This window comes from Schistocerca americana, chromosome 2 (assembly GCF_021461395.2).
Source record: "Schistocerca americana isolate TAMUIC-IGC-003095 chromosome 2, iqSchAmer2.1, whole genome shotgun sequence".
Lineage (NCBI taxonomy): Eukaryota > Metazoa > Arthropoda > Insecta > Orthoptera > Acrididae > Schistocerca > Schistocerca americana.
This window is the reverse complement of record NC_060120.1, coordinates 430426660-430444974: the sequence shown is the minus strand read 5'-3', so window position 1 is coordinate 430444974 and position 18315 is coordinate 430426660. Positions and strand designations below refer to the sequence as shown.

Below are 18315 nucleotides of genomic sequence, written 5' to 3'. Positions count from 1 at the left end.
ACTCAGTTGTATTGGTCACGCGGCAACGCTTTAGACGCAGCCCAGCCGGCTTAGAAAACAACAAATTCCTTCTATGACACACCAGACATATTATTAGAACATGGCTCGTTTTACGCCAAATGGGAAGGCAGACAACTTTTCGCATGCAAAATGTTACATCAGATGTTAATACACAGCCTGGCAAATAGTCAATAAACTCGAAGTTATTAAAGCAAATTGCAATGCCTAAAAGCACGCAAGACATTTTCGTTGCAACTTTAACCATCAAATGATTTAAGTAGGAAACTTACTGAATTACTCTAGTAGCGCGCAAAGCAGTAACAGCACAGAATGCGATTTTCACTCCGCAGCGGAGTGTGCGCTGATATAAACTTCCTGGCAGATTAAAACTGTGTGCCGGACCGATACTCGAACCCGGGACTTTTGTCTTTCGCGGGCAAGTGCTCTACCAACTGAGCTACCCAAGCGCGACTCACGCCCCGTCCTCACAGCTTTACCTCTGCCAGTACCTCGTCTCCTACCTTTCAAACTTTGCAGAAGCTCTCCTGCGAACCTTGCAGAACTAGCACTCCTGAAAGAAAGGAGTTTTAAAAACATTTTCATTAGATTTTCACTTACAATTTTCACATAAGGTATTTGATAAGCAATTATTAGTATATGCTTTAAATTGCTGTAACTCTGATTTATAAATTTTATAAAGCAAAGTTACTTTCCTAGTTTGTAAACCACCATTACTGTGGAACTAGTGAGCGCTAGATGATTTTACTGCTAAAAGAGATATAAAAGTGAGTGACAGGTAAGATAGGTTGACTACTCTGGGCTTACCCATCCACTGGGTGGGCCCCTGCTGAGAATGTTTCGACAGCGCAATTTGTGTTGCAGGTGCTGAGCGAGCTGGACCTGGTAACCAAGGAGCAGTGGCAGACGCCGGCGTTGACACCCATGGTGGGGGTGGGCGTAGGGGTGGGGATGGGGGTGGGCATGGCACCGGCTACGTGGCAGCTGACGCGGCCCCCGCCCTTCTGCCCCGAGGTCATCGGCGACGCGCCGCCAGTCGCTCCCGAAGCCTACACGGTCAGCCACTACAGCCTAAACATATCTCAGCATTTGACACACTAATTTACAAGGAACTGGAGTTGTGACATGAAGTCGCTTGGGAGGCCTGCGTTCATGATGTAAACCGAGAGCACTTCGTAATACCATTGCTGCATGGGTCGTTCGAATGAACAGATCACTTGTTGTTCAACAAAGTGTATTTGATATGTTTCGGGCATAATTCATCTTCAGAAAGTCATACAGAATGTCTTCGTACAAAGTACAGTGTCACATCGTACATTCCCACCATCAACGCTCATTGGGGCTGAGCACTGATGGCGAGGATGTACGTATGTGACAGTATACTTTGTATGAAGACCTCTTATATGATATTCTGAAGATGAATTACTTCCATACTGTGTCAAATATTCTTTGCCGAATAAGTAGTGATCTGTTCATTTCAAGTCACTCATTCAGTGATATAAGAAATGCTCTCTGTTTATCATTATGAATATCAGGGTTTTCGGCCTGTTCACCTGTTAGCAGCTAAATCATATTCTCAGTTCCAGTATAATGAATTTCCTTGAGACAGAGAAGTTGCTGTCCATGCATCAGCACGGCTTTAGAAAGCATCGCTCCTGCGAAACGCAACTCGCCCTTTTTCCACATGAGCCGGCCGCGGTGGCCGTGCGGTTCTAGGCGCTGCAGTCCGGAACCGCGGGACTGCTACGGTCGCAGGTTCCAATCCTGCCTCGGGCATGGATGTGTGTGATGTCCTTAGGTTAGTTAGGTTTAAGTAGTTCTAAGTTCTAGGGGACTGATGACCTAAGATGTTAAGTCCCATAGTGCTCAGAGCCAATTGAACCATTTTTTTCACGTGATATCTTGCGAACCATGGATGAAGGGTATCAGACGGATGCTATATTCTTTGACTTCCGGAAAGCGTTTGACTCGGTGCCCCACTGCAGACTCCTAAGTAAGGTACGAGCATATGGGATTGGTTCCCAAGTATGTGAGTGGCTCGAAGACTTCTTAAGTAATAGAACTCAGTACGTTGTCGTCGATGGTGAGTGTTCATCGGAGGTGAGGGTATCATCTGGAGTGCCCCAGAGAAGTGTGGTAGGTCCGCTGTTGTTTTCTATCTACATAAATGATCTTTTGGATACGGTGGATAGCAATGTGCGGCTGTTTGCTGATGATGCTGTGGTGTACGGGAAGGTGTCGTCGTTGAGTGACTGTAGGAGGATACAAGATGACTTGGACAGGATTTGTGATTGGTGTAAAGAATGGCAGCTAAATCTAAATATAGATAAATGTAAATTAATGCAGATGAATAGGAAAAAGAATCCCGCGATGTTTGAATACTCCATTAGTAGGGTCACGTCGATTAAATATTTGGGCGTAACATTGCAGAGCGATATGAAGTGGGACAAGCATGTAATGGCAGTTGTGGGGAAGGCGGATAGTCGTCTTCGGTTCATTGGTAGAATTTTGGGAACATGTGGTTCATCTGTAAGGGAGACCGCTTATAAAACATACGATCTATTCTTGAGTATTGCTCGAGCGTTTGAGATCCCTATCAGGTGGGATTGAGGGACGACATAGAAGCAATTAAGAGGCGGGCTGTTAGGTTTGATCATCACGCGAGTGTTACGGAAATGCTTCAGGAACTCGGGTGGGAGTCTCTGGAGGAAAGGAGGCGTTCTTTACGTGAATCACTACTGAGGAAATTTAGAGAACCAGCATTTGAGGCTGACTGCAGTACAATTTTACTGCCGCCAACTTATATTTCGCGGAAAGACCACAAAGATAAGAGGGATTAGGGCTCGTACGGAGGCATATAGGCAGTCATTTTTCCCTCGTTCTGTTTGGGAGTGGAACAGCGAGAGAAGATGCTAGTTGTGGTACGAGGTACCCTCCGCCATGCACCGTATGGTGGATTGCGGAGTATGTATGTAGATGTAGTAAGTCCTAGAGTTTCAGTTAATCGTGTTAGTTGTAAATTGATTCCTGTTGTCGTGGTTGTAAGTTCTTTGACTTCTTTCCTATTAACTGGGTATGACGTTATTGGCCAACATTACTCTTTACTTCATGGGCATGCTTTTACCGACAGCTAGCCCAGCCTCAGAGCTTCAGTTCTGGCAGTATCTAGGTTCTAGAAAGTGGTGCTGAATAATGAAAAAATTTAAATAATTAGTTGATTGTTTTTGTGGCTGTCGGACACAAGTCTGAGAGCTCTATGCACAGAACAGGCTTCGTTACTAAACAGAACTGACACGTGCCCGATACTAACAAGGGTCTCTCATACTTTTCAAATATTAAAGTTCCTCAATTACAAAACTGGAAACGCCGCTTTAAAATAATGACAGTACAAATTAATAGTAGTTTGTTTTATTATCGTTTGGCATGTAACACACTCCCTAGCAGTGCCTAAGCTCATCCACTCTTATGTTTAAAGTTAAGCTCATTTCAGTTATGCTGAAGTAACTATTTCTGCATTACCTTTCCATATAAATATAGCGGCTTTCACGGTTCACGGATACCGTTTTGTATCAGTTCAAATATCAATACGCTTCACCAACGAAAGTTACTGACCAACAACAACGATGCATTTTCTTCCACAAATATCATAAATAATTGCACGCAACTTTGCGCGAATAAACCGAATCATAAATTGCTTGTACTCTACGAACCGATTTAAGATCTTCAACTCGTAATCATATCTTTAGCCAATTCTTCAAACATTTTATGCGCGACGCGGCTGTCAACGACTGCTTCTTGCGGAGCCCAAACAACAACTCTAAACTCACATACTACATACATTACATACTAGTACTTGTGCGCGGCCAGTAGCACTTGGGCACTGTCGATGTCAAATAGCAAGACAATGCTCCCGCCAGAGAAAAGGCTCCCTCACCTTCGAAAATTCCAGAAACTAGCGAAGTGTGAAGAGTACAATTTACTACGTCATAACTCCAAAGATAGCAGTATTACTTCCAATGCCAGAGTCTCAGTGTTACAGGGCCATCTTTTTCACATGTCTTGTCGTTTCTCTGATTGTCTAATTTCTGGTACACTTCTTAGTCGTATTTTCATGGTTGTCCCATCGCTTGGTGGTCTGTTTCCGTGGTGGTGCTCCTAATATTCATCTTAGGGCTTTAGTTTGGATTATTTGAAGTGTGTAAGTGTTATTTTTGTTAATTGTTCCCCAAGCTGTACAGCGACATGTGACTTTTAGCAGAAAGGTGGTTTCTGGTGATGGCCACTTTGTTTCCTCCTTCATTTACTTGTTCCGGAAGGAGAGAATGGAAGACCTGACTAGTCCAGTACTTCATGTTTTCTTATTCCGGACATGTAGGTGTACATTTTGCTTTTTGAAATTGCTAAACGAACTTCTAACTGGGTTATAAAGCTCATGGAACGGACCAGCGGATGTGACAGCTAAGGATATCTCCACAATAGATACCAAGGTACAACACTGTAAGTATTAAATCCGTTTTAAATGTAGCATACAACTTATAATTACTTAGTTTTTCGAGAGGCTAGTTGATACTACCAGTTATAAATATTTTAGTATTTTATATAGTTATATACATTTTCCATCATTTCATAACAATCTTACCATGTTGTAACTACCATGGGATCTTAGAGTAAGATCAGCGAAAGTACTTAAGCTACTAGTTGGAAGCAGTTTTATAAATGCTTCATGCATTCTGGCTGACCAGGGATATCGACCAGCAATAACCAAACGCCTGAATAACGTTGAGGTAACCCAAAATCGGGTGACTACCTGGTGTGGAGGCTTGTCACAGTGAAAGCAGTGGTATCATCGCACTGTGCCTCCAGTATACAATTTCTGATGTGAAACAACTGCTACCACTACACGTGGTTGAAAATACTTCAATGGAAAAGCCTTTAGAAATCATTTGCTGCCTACGAAGTCCTTTCTGATTCATGCAGAGTAAGACTTAGTATCACTTGGGATGGAGAAAATCTCATTTTACCCAGAGTTGGAGCCGACTGGTATCGATGTTGCGACCAGCCCCAGAAATATTTTGAATTTCATTAACGAAAAGAAGGACAGTACTCAACTTTATATTAAAGTATTTCACCATTATATACGCTGATGGAAAAAATCGCGACACCAAAAATTAATAATTGTAGAGAAAAAAATTCGGGAATGCGTTTCTCTAGGCAACATATTTAAGTGACTAACACTGCAAGATCACAGAGCGAAATAAGTCATTGCAAATGTGAAATGCTGTTACATTAATAACCGGTGTAACGGCCAGAATGTTGAGAACAAGCATGCGAACGTGCATGCGTTGTGTTGAATAGGTGCATGATGTCAGTTTGATGGCTGGAGTTCTATGCCTGTTGCATTTGATCGAGCAAAACAAGGAGGGTTTATGTTGTCTGTGGATGATGCTGGAGTTATCGCTCGATGAATCTCACATGTGATCGACTGGAGGCAGACCTGGTGATCGAACTGTTCAAAGCAACGTGTCGACACTCAGTAGAACTTGTTGGGTTGAAACATTTGTATGTGGGCGAGCGTTAACTTGTCGGAAAACACCCTCTGTAATGCTGTTCGTGAGTGATAGTGCAGCAGGCCGAATCACGATATTGAAGCACAATTTTGCTGTCATAGTGAATGGTCCTGGTGTCATATGGAATCGCACCCAAGACCATAACTCCAGGTGTACGTCCAGTCGCAAACAGGCCGGCTGGTTGCAGGCCCACAACTGGCCTCCTAAAAAATGGCTCTGAGCACTATGGGACTTAACATCTGTGGTCATCAGTCCCCTAGAAATTAGATCTACTTCAACCTAACTAACCTAAGGACATCACACACATCCATGCCCGAGGCAGGATTCGAACCTGCGACCGGAGCGGTCACGCGGTTCCAGACTGAAGCGCCTAGAACAACTGGCCTCCTCCTAATCAACACACAGCCATAACTGGCACAGAGGCAGAACACCAGCTTTCATCAGAAAAGACAACAGACCTCCACCGTCCCCTCCAATGAGCTCTAGCTTGACACCACTGAAGTCGTAGACTGTAATGGTTTGGGGTCAGTAGAATGCACGCTGCCGGACGTCGGGCTCGGAGCTGGCATAGATGTAACCGATTTATAACAGTTTGTTGTCACTGTGATGCCAACTGCTGCTCGAATTCCTGCTGCAGACGCAGTGCGATGCGCAACAGGCATACGACGAACACAATGGTCTTCCCTCTCGGTAGTGCCACGTGGGCGTTCGGAGCCCGCTCTTCTTGCGACTCCAAATTCTCGTGACTATCACTGGCAGCAATCATGTACAGCGGCTACATTCCTGGCCAGTGTTTCTGCAATATAGCAGAAGGAACATCCAGCTTCTCGTAGCTCTATCACGCTACCTCGTTCAAACTCAGTGAGGTGCTGTTAATGGTGTCTTTGTCACCTTAAAGGCATTCTTGACTAACAACACGTCCAATTTCAAAAGTAATTAACGCTCACGACATTTGCTTCATGTATTTAAAGCAAATCTGATTTCCATTCTCGTAGTGTCATAGTGGCGCTCTAGTGCAACTCTTACGCGACTGGCGCGAAATGTAAATAGACGTCATCGTTCAGATGTAGAAAGGCAAACCCCACCTTTCGTTTATGTCGCAAAACTCTTTTTTGTTGTTGCGATTTTTTTCCTTCAGTGTATTAATCCACATGAGTGAATCTAACCAGGAGAATAACTTTCGTTCCTATGTCGTTTGTTCCCATTATACACTCAAGATTCATTTACCAAATGAAATCACTGCCTGCTGTAAGGAAGTATGTGTGATTTTGAGGTGATTGGAGATTTTTTTAGCTTTCTAAAATTGGCATTTGGTTAATCGGCCATACGACCAATTCAATAATCATGCAGCGCACACTACACATCAATCCCATCCAGTTTAAAGTTTTCAGTCTACTTTCTTTGGCTTCAATTTAAAATCATTATATTTACGTCCTCATCATTTAAAAACAGAGCACTTATGTGGTAAAAGCACATTTAAATTCCGGAATGACGAATTGTCATATACAGTTGGCTTACATATTCATACTGTGATACAAAGTGCAGTTCCCCCAAACGTGCTATTGAGGAAGAGAGATATACTTGTGCCCTACTGCCCAGTAGTGCTTTAGCTGCTTTCAGCCGTGAGGCAACATAAAGTATTCCTAATACGCCTCTGAATATGAGGATGGCCTTTGAGGCACGGGCTGTTTCTTTGTCAAGAGGAGTTGCAAGTGGGCAATGCATACATGTTTATAGTATATTTTTGAAATGAGCAGTCATAAACTTCATCACGAGTTTTTTCCTTTGCTTTGGATGATGTAACAATTTGTCAAGAACCCATTATGTTTTTGCTTATTTTAGTAAGCTATTCTACGCAGTGTTTGGCAGGAACACTTAGCCTGGCAGCCAAAATGTTTTAACCATAAAACCATTACTATTTTTGATGGTCGGACGGACTTAAAACTGTTGGCGCTAAACAGCGTAGTCACTAGCGTCGTTTCTCGATATTATGATACTGGTTCAGGGGGAGTCATTCTTGTTAAAACTAAAGGCAAAGACCATGTAACTACAGCCACAGTCATAAATAATTTCACGTATAACCTCGAGTAGATCTATTCATACAATTGCCATGAATTAACAGTATTAATAAAACTCTGGATGGTATTAAGATGGCTTGTTGATCGCGGAAATAATAGTATGAGCCAGACAGCCAAAGACACTTTGAAATGGTCGTCCAAATACAATGGGCAGGAATCCAGTCACCGTAAAAATGTCATTTTCCTTACTATTGTTTCATCATCTAAAATTGAGGGTAAGCCCCTCAGTAGACCAAAGGCATTCCTTCTATCAGCATACAAAACACACGATGTTAAAACATGGTGCACCGTGAGTGCGTCTCCGCAAGCACTGCATTCAGGTGGGTTTCAAATCCTCAAGAGATAAGCGTGTGTCATTAAGCAGTGTATGATACGGAGCTGCGTGGAACCACTCTTCTTGGAGTTCGAATGGAAATGCGTCATGGTCAAATAGTTGGTCTGACCGACCGCAACTTGTTTTTGGCCACTTCCAGCCACTGTCTTTCCCACTCAGCCAACATTCCCTTTGCCACCCATGACACCATAGCCAGTTGTGGGATGTTAAGGAGAATCGTGGTATTTTATTTGTTGACTATTTCCGCTGTCCTGCCAGCTTCCTCATTCCCCTCGATCGTCAGTGTCCAGAGACTGAGCAGAAGGCTACAGCTTCCTTCTGCCTGTGCAGGAGGTGGATAGTGTCCTACACCATCTGAACTATTGCATCTGCTGGGAACATTTGCTGTATAGCCTCCAGAACATTTAGAGTCTCTGCAGACAAGAAACTTCCTCCACCGAGAAGTCTCATGTACTCTGCATTTGGTGCTTAACCATTTTTAAGTATTATAAAGCTTATTCTTTTTCGAAGTTTTCAGTAATTTAATGTTTTTGTTGATGTTAAAATTTTAATTTACTATGACTTGTTGTTGCTTATAGTTATGTTATATGTACCTAACCAACAAAACAGCGGTTATTTCTGGGGACTGGTGTAGCTGACGAGACGATCTGAATGCCGACAGCAAGATGGGTGGTGCGACCCAGACATGGTGGACGGCGTCGCGGGCGGCGGCGCGGTGGTGGCGACACCTCACGGCACCATCAATCTGCGCCTGCGCGACCGCGTGCGCGTCGAGATGACCGTCGACCAGGCCATCCGCATCGTCAGCCTCAAGGTGACAGCCACAACTAGGCTGTTTTCTATATCTGTACTGTGCAAGCCATCGCACTGTCTGTGTCAGAATTTACTCACGTAATTGGTGCTTTGAAGATAAGATAGTATGTGGGGAAGAGGAGTGGGGAGGAAAGCTTCTCGTCACTTGTTTTGTCCCTAAGGCGCAGCCCAATACGTTCCTCGTTCGTGAATCCGAAATACCATTCTGTACCTTATCTAGAGCATAGCAGATACAAAGTACATACACTACTGGCCATTAAAATTGCTACACCACGAAGATGATGTGCTACAGACGCGAAATTTAACCGACAGGAAGAAGATGCTGTGATATGCAAATGATTAGCTTTTCAGAGCATTCAAACAAGGCTGGCGCCGGTGGCGCACCTACAACGTGCTGACACGGGGAAAGTTTCCAACCGATGTCTCATACACAAACAGCAGTTGACCGGCGTTGCCTGGTGAAAAATTGTTGTGATGCCTCGTGTAAGGAGGAGAAATGCGTACCATCACGTTTCCGACTTTGATAAAGGTCGGATTGCAGCCTATCGCGATTGCGGTTTATCGTATCACGACATTGCTGCTCGCGTTGGTCGAGATCCAATGACTGTTAGCAGAATATGGAATAGGTGGGTTCAGTGCGGTAATACGGAAAGCCGTGCTGGACCCCAACGGCCTCGTATCACTAGCTGTCGAGATGACAGGCATCTTATCTGCATGGCTGTAACTGATCATGCAGCCACGTCTCGATGGACTATCAGCTCGGAGACCATGGCTGCGGTTACCCTTGACGCTGCATCACAGGCAGGAGCGCCTGCGATGGTGTACTCAACGTCGAACCTGGGTGCACGAATGGCAAAACGTCATTTTTTCGGATGAATCCAGGTTCTGTTTACAGCGTCGTGATGGTCGCATCCGTGTATAGTGACATCGCGGTGAACGCACATTGGAAGCGTGTATTCGCCATCGCCATACTGGCGTATCACCAAGCGTGATGGTATGGGGTGCCATTTGTTACACGTCTCGGTCACCTCTTGTTCGCATTGACGGCACTTTGAACAGTGGACGCTGCATTTCAGATGTGTTAAGACCCGTGGCTCTACCCTTCATTCGATCCCTGCGAAAACCTACATTTCAGCACGATAATGCACGACCGCATGTTGCAGATCCTGTACGGGCCTTTCTATATACAGAAAATGTTCGACTGCTGCCCTGACCAGCACATTCTCCAGATCTCTCACCAATTGAAAACGTCTGGTCAATGGTGGCCTAGCAACTGGCTCGTCACAATACGCCAGTCACTACTCTTGATGAACTGTGGTATCGTGTTGAAGCTGCATGGGCAGCTGTACCTGTACACGCCATCCAAGCTCTGTTTGACTCAATGCCCAGGCGTATCTTGGCCGTTACTACGGCCAGAGGTGGCTGTTCTGGGTACTGATTTCTCAGGATCTATGCACCCAAATTGCGTGAAAATGTAATCACATGTCAGTTCTAGTATAATATTGTAAGTGGTCCGAGCAGATGTAATTTCGATGTATTGCTCATGCACTGCCTGCAATATGCAAGGTCTCTGACCAGAGAGCAGTGTTGACTGCAGTAGGAACTGTGTAGCTGTAGCAGTAAGTTGTTGCTAGTCTGGAGTCTGCTCTGGTCTGGTATGGTGTATCGTGTTGGCTGACCCGGTCGCGGTGCAGCGATGCCGGAGCCTGAGTATTATTGTATAAGGTAAAAAGCAGCCTCGCGCATATATAGTAATGTTATCTCAAGTCGCATGTACATGTTTTAAAACTCTCGTAATAATAATCTTCCTCATAAAAAGTAACTTTTAACAACCACTCATTTCAATTTAAAGAATTTACTAATTTCTCCCATCCATGATCATCCCAATTACTGCAATAGAAAAATCAGTTGCTTCCTTTCATAAACGACAGATAGGTCGGCCAGCATTGCACAGAGCTGTGCCAGAAAAATTTATTGTAAGAGCAGATATATCCAGCGACATCATTGAGGTAAGAATTTTTTCCTTTTTTATCCAGAATGATCTTTCCGGGCCATGGTGCAGCACTGCTGTCGTCCAAAATTTACCAGGTTAAATTCACAGTGAATTATTGAAAAGTCATAAGTGAGCGACAATTTAACTGAGAGATTAGTTACATTATTTTATTACCAGGTTACTGCATTTATTTTTTTATAGGGACGCTACACTGAATGTGAACGACATAATTATAATTTTTTACTGTTGAGAGGTTTAGGAATTTTTCTGTTTTGAGGTTACGCTAAATGTGAATGAATTTTGGTAACCTCCCCACTAAATATATTAAATAATATGAATATGATTCTAATTAAATGTAATCTCCTCACAAAATTTATTTACATTTATAACCTCCCTACAAAATTCTTTTCACATTAACCTCCACACAAAATTCTTTCTGATTTAATCCAAGCTCAAAATTCATTCACATTTAGCGTAACTCAAAACAGAAAAATTCCTACAGTAAAAAATTATAATTATGTCGTTCACATTCAGTGTAACATCCCAATAAAAAAAAAATCAGTAACCTGGTAATAAAACAATGTAACTAACCTCTCAATTAAATTGTCGCTCACTTATGACTTTTCAATAATTCACTGTGAATTTAACCTCGTAAATTATGGACGACAGCAGTGCTGCATCATGGCCCTGAAAGATCATTCTGAATAAAAAAGGAAAAAATTCTTACCTCAATGAAGTCGCCGGATATATCTGCTCTTACAATAAATTCTTCCGGCACAGCTCTGTGCAATGCTGGCCAACCTATCTGTCATTTATGAAAGGAAGCAACTGATTTTTCTATTACAATAATCGGGATGATCATGGATGGGAGAAATTAGTAAATTCTTTAAATTGAAATGAATGGTTGTTAAAAGTTACTTTTTATGAGGAAGATTATTATTACGAGAGTTTTAAAACATTTACATGCGACTTGAGATAACATTACTACATATGTGCGAGGCTGCTTTTTACCTTATACAATAATACTCAGGCTCCGACATCGCTGCACCGCGACCGGGCGAGCCAACACGATACACCATACCAGATCAGAGCAGACTCCAGACTAGCAACAACTTACTGCTACAGCTACACAGTTCCTACTGCAGTCAACACTGCTCTCTGGTCAGAGACCTTGCATAACGCAGGCAGCGCACGAGCAATACATCGAAATTACATCTGCTCGGACTGCTTTCATAACACTCCACTGGGGGGGGGGGGGGGGGGGGGGGGGGGAAATTTGGCAGCGATGGTGAGTCAATTGGACTTGCCATGAGCAACAAATTTTTCTAAAATTTACTTAATTAACTAAGTTTACAGTCACAGAGTATATGCATGTATATAAGTGCAGGACATGAAATGAAATAGAGTGCACATGCACTGAGTACAGAACATATCAAGCAATGGCAAAATGTACACGCAATGAGTACAAAACACATTAACAAATGACATACAGTGCACATGCACTGTATATATTTTTTACCATTTTACAAGAACTAGGATATGCAATGAGTACAAAACATATTAATAAATGACATAAAGTGCACACGCACTGTATATATTTTTTACCATTTTACAAAAACTAGGAAAGGAAAGGGAAGGATCGCATCATGGTTGTAGCACAGTAGGTTGCACGTAGCTGCACTGAAAGTTCATATCTTTCTACAGAAGCACAACACCAAGTGAGACAATCTGAAGTTCTCTTCCCTGAAGTATGAATCAGTGTAGCCAAGACACTGAAATGTCGTATTAATATTCAATGTTATCATTTTGGTGGTACATTAGGTACACCAAACAGTGGGACCATAATAACATCTCCATCGTTCAAGGTGGTGGACAGCATGATGTGTCAACACCACATTCCTGTAAGGTACACCAACGTAGAATTAGCGCAAAAACCAAATATAGTGCTCCATGATCATGAGGATGGACAGGACAAATTTCTGGTAATTAGGTCAGAAGGTGAAGGACATTAAGTCTTATGCTAGTCATCACTGAGAATTACACTAGTCTATCAACCAATTTGAGTAATTGTTGGCACTCATTGCCTAGTTACTAAACATTTCTGTACTATGTATGGAGTATTACAGAACATTATTCGTAAGTCATCTGATTACACTAAATATTGGCACTCATTGGCCAGTTACAAACCATTTTTATGCATTATTCAGTAGTGATCATTCAAAGCAAGCGTTAATTAATGGCATACCATTTACATAATTCATCTAGTTATAGTAATCATTGGCACTCATTGGCCAGTTACAAACCATTTTTATGCATTGTTCAGAAGTCATCATTCAAAACAAGAGTTAATGAGTGTAGCATCAAGCTACTGGTATTCATATACAATAGCATATAAGTGACATAAGACAAATTTAAAATATAAGAAACAGTGGCATTCATTGGCCAGTTACAAAGTATTTATATAGTTTTATAAAACATTATTCAGTATTATTCAGAAGTCATCATTCAAAATGAGAGTTCATTATTGGCATAGCATTTATAGAGTATAACAAAAATATTATTTACAGAAATTATTGGCATAGCATTTATGCATTATTACAAAACATCATTCAATATTACTCAGAAGTCATCATTCAAAATGAGAGTTAATTATTGGCATAGCATTTATAGAGTATAACAAAAATATTATTTACAGAAATTATTGACATAGCATTTATGCATTATTACAAAACATCATTCAGTATTACTCAGAACTCATCATTCAAGTGACATAGGACATATTTAAAATGTAATACACTATAACTATTACTCAAGATCTGTGTTCCAATAATACATAGATATAATGGATTCAATATATCTGACAAATCTGCATTATATTTAGTACTATAAATATCTCTTAAACTAGTAGTATTATTTGGGACTGGTAATACATTTTTTTTGTGCCAGCAATGCATTGCGTTTGGATCGATAATTAATGGCTGGGGCATGAAAATATGACTTATTGAGACCTGAGTTTCTCCTGGCGTATACAACTTTCAAATAACTTCCGGGAATTCAGCCAGGTAACACTTTCAGCGACCGCCGATATTTCGGCGGGAGAACACCCCGCCATTTTCAAGGCAAACTGCAACGGACAGGTGACGTACATGCAAATTTAATACCTCGGTTCTCGGACCCAAGCAGGAAAGATAACACACACACACACTGAACACTAGTGCCACCAAAGATGGCCAAAGTCAGAGCTATCGATAGTGAGACTATGAATTCGCAGGTGAGGTAGCATTGAGTCTGTCCCTCTGTTTCTTGACAAGGGAGAGAGCCGGATTCCAAACAGAGTTTAAACAGAAACCTCCATCCCTGTTAACAAGGTTGCTCGCTAATTTAATCTCAACTGCCTCCCGAATCACACTGTCCCAATAGCTGGACGTGCATGCCAATATCTCGGTGTTATTATATAACATGGAGTGACCAGTATCCAAGCAATGTTCGGCAATAGCAGATCTATTTGGCTGCTGTAATCGTGTGTGCCGTTTATGCTCAGTACATCTGTCCTCCACGGTCCTGATAGTTTGACCAATATATGCCATGCCGCAGCTACAAGGGACACGATATACACCCGCCTTACGCAGTCCAAGATCATCCTTAACGGAACTCAAAAGTGCTCTAATTTTAGATGGAGGTCGGAAAACACATTTCACATCGTATTTCCGTAAAATACGACCGATCTTATTGGACGTGTTTCCTACGTAAGGCAAGAAGGCAGTAGACTTAGGTGTTGACTCAGAATTATCATCAATCACCTGATGTACAGTTGGTCGATAGCGCAACGCACGTTCAATCTGTCTATCACTGTAACCATTTTGACGAAATGTAACTTCAAGATGGAACAGCTCAGCTGGCAAAGTCTCAGCGTCAGAAACGATATGTGCCCTGTGTACCAAGGTACGAAGTACCCCTTCACGCTGAGCCGAATGGTGACAACTATTAGCTTGTAAGTACAAGTCGGTGTGAGTACGTTTCCTGTAGACTGCATGTCCCAATGATCCATCATCCTTCCTCCTAACCAACACGTCGAGAAAGGGAAGGCAACCATCCTTTTCCACCTCCATCGTAAAACGAATGTTCGGGTGGATCGAGTTCAGATGTTCTAGAAAGACATTCAAATTCTCCCTACCGTGAGGCCAAACAACGAAGATATCGTCAACGTATCTATAGAAACAGGCGGGTTTTAAAGGCGCCGACTCCAATGCACGTTCCTCGAAGTCTTCCATCATCGCAAATTTGTTTATGGAAGACTTCGAGGAACGTGCATTGGAGTCGGCGCCTTTAAAACCCGCCTGTTTCTATAGATACGTTGACGATACCTTCGTTGTTTGGCCTCACGGTAGGGAGAATTTGAATGTCTTTCTAGAACATCTGAACTCGATCCACCCGAACATTCGTTTTACGATGGAGGTGGAAAAGGATGGTTGCCTTCCCTTTCTCGACGTGTTGGTTAGGAGGAAGGATGATGGATCATTGGGACATGCAGTCTACAGGAAACATACTCACACCGACTTGTACTTACAAGCTAATAGTTGTCACCATTCGGCTCAGCGTGAAGGGGTACTTCGTACCTTGGTACACAGGGCACATATCGTTTCTGACGCTGAGACTTTGCCAGCTGAGCTGTCCCATCTTGAAGTTACATTTCGTCAAAATGGTTACAGTGATAGACAGATTGAACGTGCGTTGCGCTATCGACCAACTGTACATCAGGTGATTGATGATAATTCTGAGTCAACACCTAAGTCTACTGCCTTCTTGCCTTACGTAGGAAACACGTCCAATAAGATCGGTCGTATTTTACGGAAATACGATGTGAAATGTGTTTTCCGACCTCCATCTAAAATTAGAGCACTTTTGAGTTCCGTTAAGGATGATCTTGGACTGCGTAAGGCGGGTGTATATCGTGTCCCTTGTAGCTGCGGCATGGCATATATTGGTCAAACTATCAGGACCGTGGAGGACAGATGTACTGAGCATAAACGGCACACACGATTACAGCAGCCAAATAGATCTGCTATTGCCGAACATTGCTTGGATACTGGTCACTCCATGTTATATAATAACACCGAGATATTGGCATGCACGTCCAGCTATTGGGACAGTGTGATTCGGGAGGCAGTTGAGATTAAATTAGCGAGCAACCTTGTTAACAGGGATGGAGGTTTCTGTTTAAACTCTGTTTGGAATCCGGCTCTCTCCCTTGTCAAGAAACAGAGGGACAGACTCAATGCTACCTCACCTGCGAATTCATAGTCTCACTATCGATAGCTCTGACTTTGGCCATCTTTGGTGGCACTAGTGTTCAGTGTGTGTGTGTGTTATCTTTCCTGCTTGGGTCCGAGAACCGAGGTATTAAATTTGCATGTACGTCGCCTGTCCGTTGCAGTTTGCCTTGAAAATGGCGGGGTGTTCTCCCGCCGAAATATCGGCGGTCGCTGAAAGTGTTACCTGGCTGAATTCCCGGAAGTTATTTGAAAGTTGTATACGCCAGGAGAAACTCAGGTCTCACATTGTTTACCTCTACAGGGAGGAAATGTATCGGTGTTTACGTAAGTTGGATAAACTTCGTAGCTGTCGAGTTAGACTGCAATGTGCTTTGTCGTTTTTATTGAGGTGTCGTGATGAAAATCATGTCCCAACATTTGCTAAGGTTGTGCACCATATTAATTCTCCTGCCGCCAACCGAATTAAGCAACGTGCTGGCTTGGCTCTTGTTCGCGAAAGGATTCGTTTTACTCGTCGACGTTTGGATTCTGTTTCCAAAGAATTGTATCGTTTTCATTTAATGGTTGCATCTGAAGTGTCTGATTTCACTTGGGATTGGTTGGACGGTGCCTCATGGACCCAGGCTGACTGGGAGTACAACTCCGTTACTGCCCGGCATTTGGCAAAGTTTGTACGTTTTCATCGCGCGGAGTCGGATGTTATATCTCGACGTTCTGTGATAAATCTCACAGAGAAATCTTTTGACGACGCAACCTTATCCGTGCTAGGGAAAGGATTAAATTTTGCACCCACTCCGAAGAATTTGCCGGTAGTCGATTTTATTAGTTCAATTGAACAGTCAGTTTGCAAACTACCTCCTGACGCTGCAGAGGAAGTTAGGAGGGAGGCATGCCGTGTTTTGACTAGGGCTCGTCCACCCAAGAGTAATGTAACAGCAGCAGAGAGGGCTGCTTTACGCTCTCTCAAGGTTGATCCCAGTATTGTTATTTTACCTGCTGACAAGGGCAATGCCACCGTTTTAAATAAACATGATTATGTACAAAAGATGCAACGTTTACTATCTGATTCAACGTATCGCAGAATCGATGCTGACCCCACGAAAAGTGTTGAGAGAAAGACCAACAGCCTCCTGAAGAAAAGTGGTTTGTCGCAGGACACAATCAAGAGGCTTAACACCTATAGTGCGGTTCCCCCTAGGTTATATGGCCTTCCAAAGGTTCATAAGGAAGGGGTTCCTTTCCGTCCTATAGTGAGTAACATCGGCGCCCCGACATATCGTGTTTCCAAGCATCTTGCATCTCTGTTGAGTCCACAAGTAGGACGGTGTGAACATCATGTCAGGAACTCAGCTGATTTTTTACGTCGTTTGGAGGGACTGAGGCTGAATGACTCTGATATTTTAGTGAGTTTCGATGTGGTCTCTCTCTTCACTCGTGTTCCTCTGTCTGATTCGTTGCGGTTAATTGAAGCCAGGTTTGGTGCTGATTTAACTAATCTCTTTAGGCATGAGTTGACATCCACTTACTTTTTATTTAATGACCAGTATTACGAGCAGACAGATGGAGTTGCGATGGGTAGTCCGTTGTCTCCTGTGATCGCAAATTTGTTTATGGAAGACTTCGAGGAACGTGCATTGGAGTCGGCGCCTTTAAAACCCGCCTGTTTCTATAGATACGTTGACGATATCTTCGTTGTTTGGCCTCACGGTAGGGAGAATTTGAATGTCTTTCTAGAACATCTGAACTCGATCCACCCGAACATTCGTTTTACGATGGAGGTGGAAAAGGATGGTTGCCTTCCCTTTCTCGACGTGTTGGTTAGGAGGAAGGATGATGGATCATTGGGACATGCAGTCTACAGGAAACATACTCACACCGACTTGTACTTACAAGCTAATAGTTGTCACCATTCGGCTCAGCGTGAAGGGGTACTTCGTACCTTGGTACACAGGGCACATATCGTTTCTGACGCTGAGACTTTGCCAGCTGAGCTGTTCCATCTTGAAGTTACATTTCGTCAAAATGGTTACAGTGATAGACAGATTGAACGTGCGTTGCGCTATCGACCAACTGTACATCAGGTGATTGATGATAATTCTGAGTCAACACCTAAGTCTACTGCCTTCTTGCCTTACGTAGGAAACACGTCCAATAAGATCGGTCGTATTTTACGGAAATACGATGTGAAATGTGTTTTCCGACCTCCATCTAAAATTAGAGCACTTTTGAGTTCCGTTAA

General features: G+C 42.9%; 1 protein-coding gene across 1 annotated transcript in view; it reads left to right on the top strand.

Annotated features, from left to right (window-relative positions):
• Window positions 1–1044: 1044 nt before the first annotated feature.
• LOC124596573 overlaps window positions 1045–18315 on the top strand; it is a 69960-nt gene continuing 52689 nt past the window's right edge. Inside the window, exons 1-2 of the mRNA XM_047135766.1 lie at window positions 1045–1074; window positions 8659–8811. Coding sequence (XP_046991722.1) covers window positions 8683–8811 — 129 coding nt within the window. The 5' untranslated portion in view covers window positions 1045–1074; window positions 8659–8682. The remainder of the gene's footprint in view (window positions 1075–8658; window positions 8812–18315) is intronic.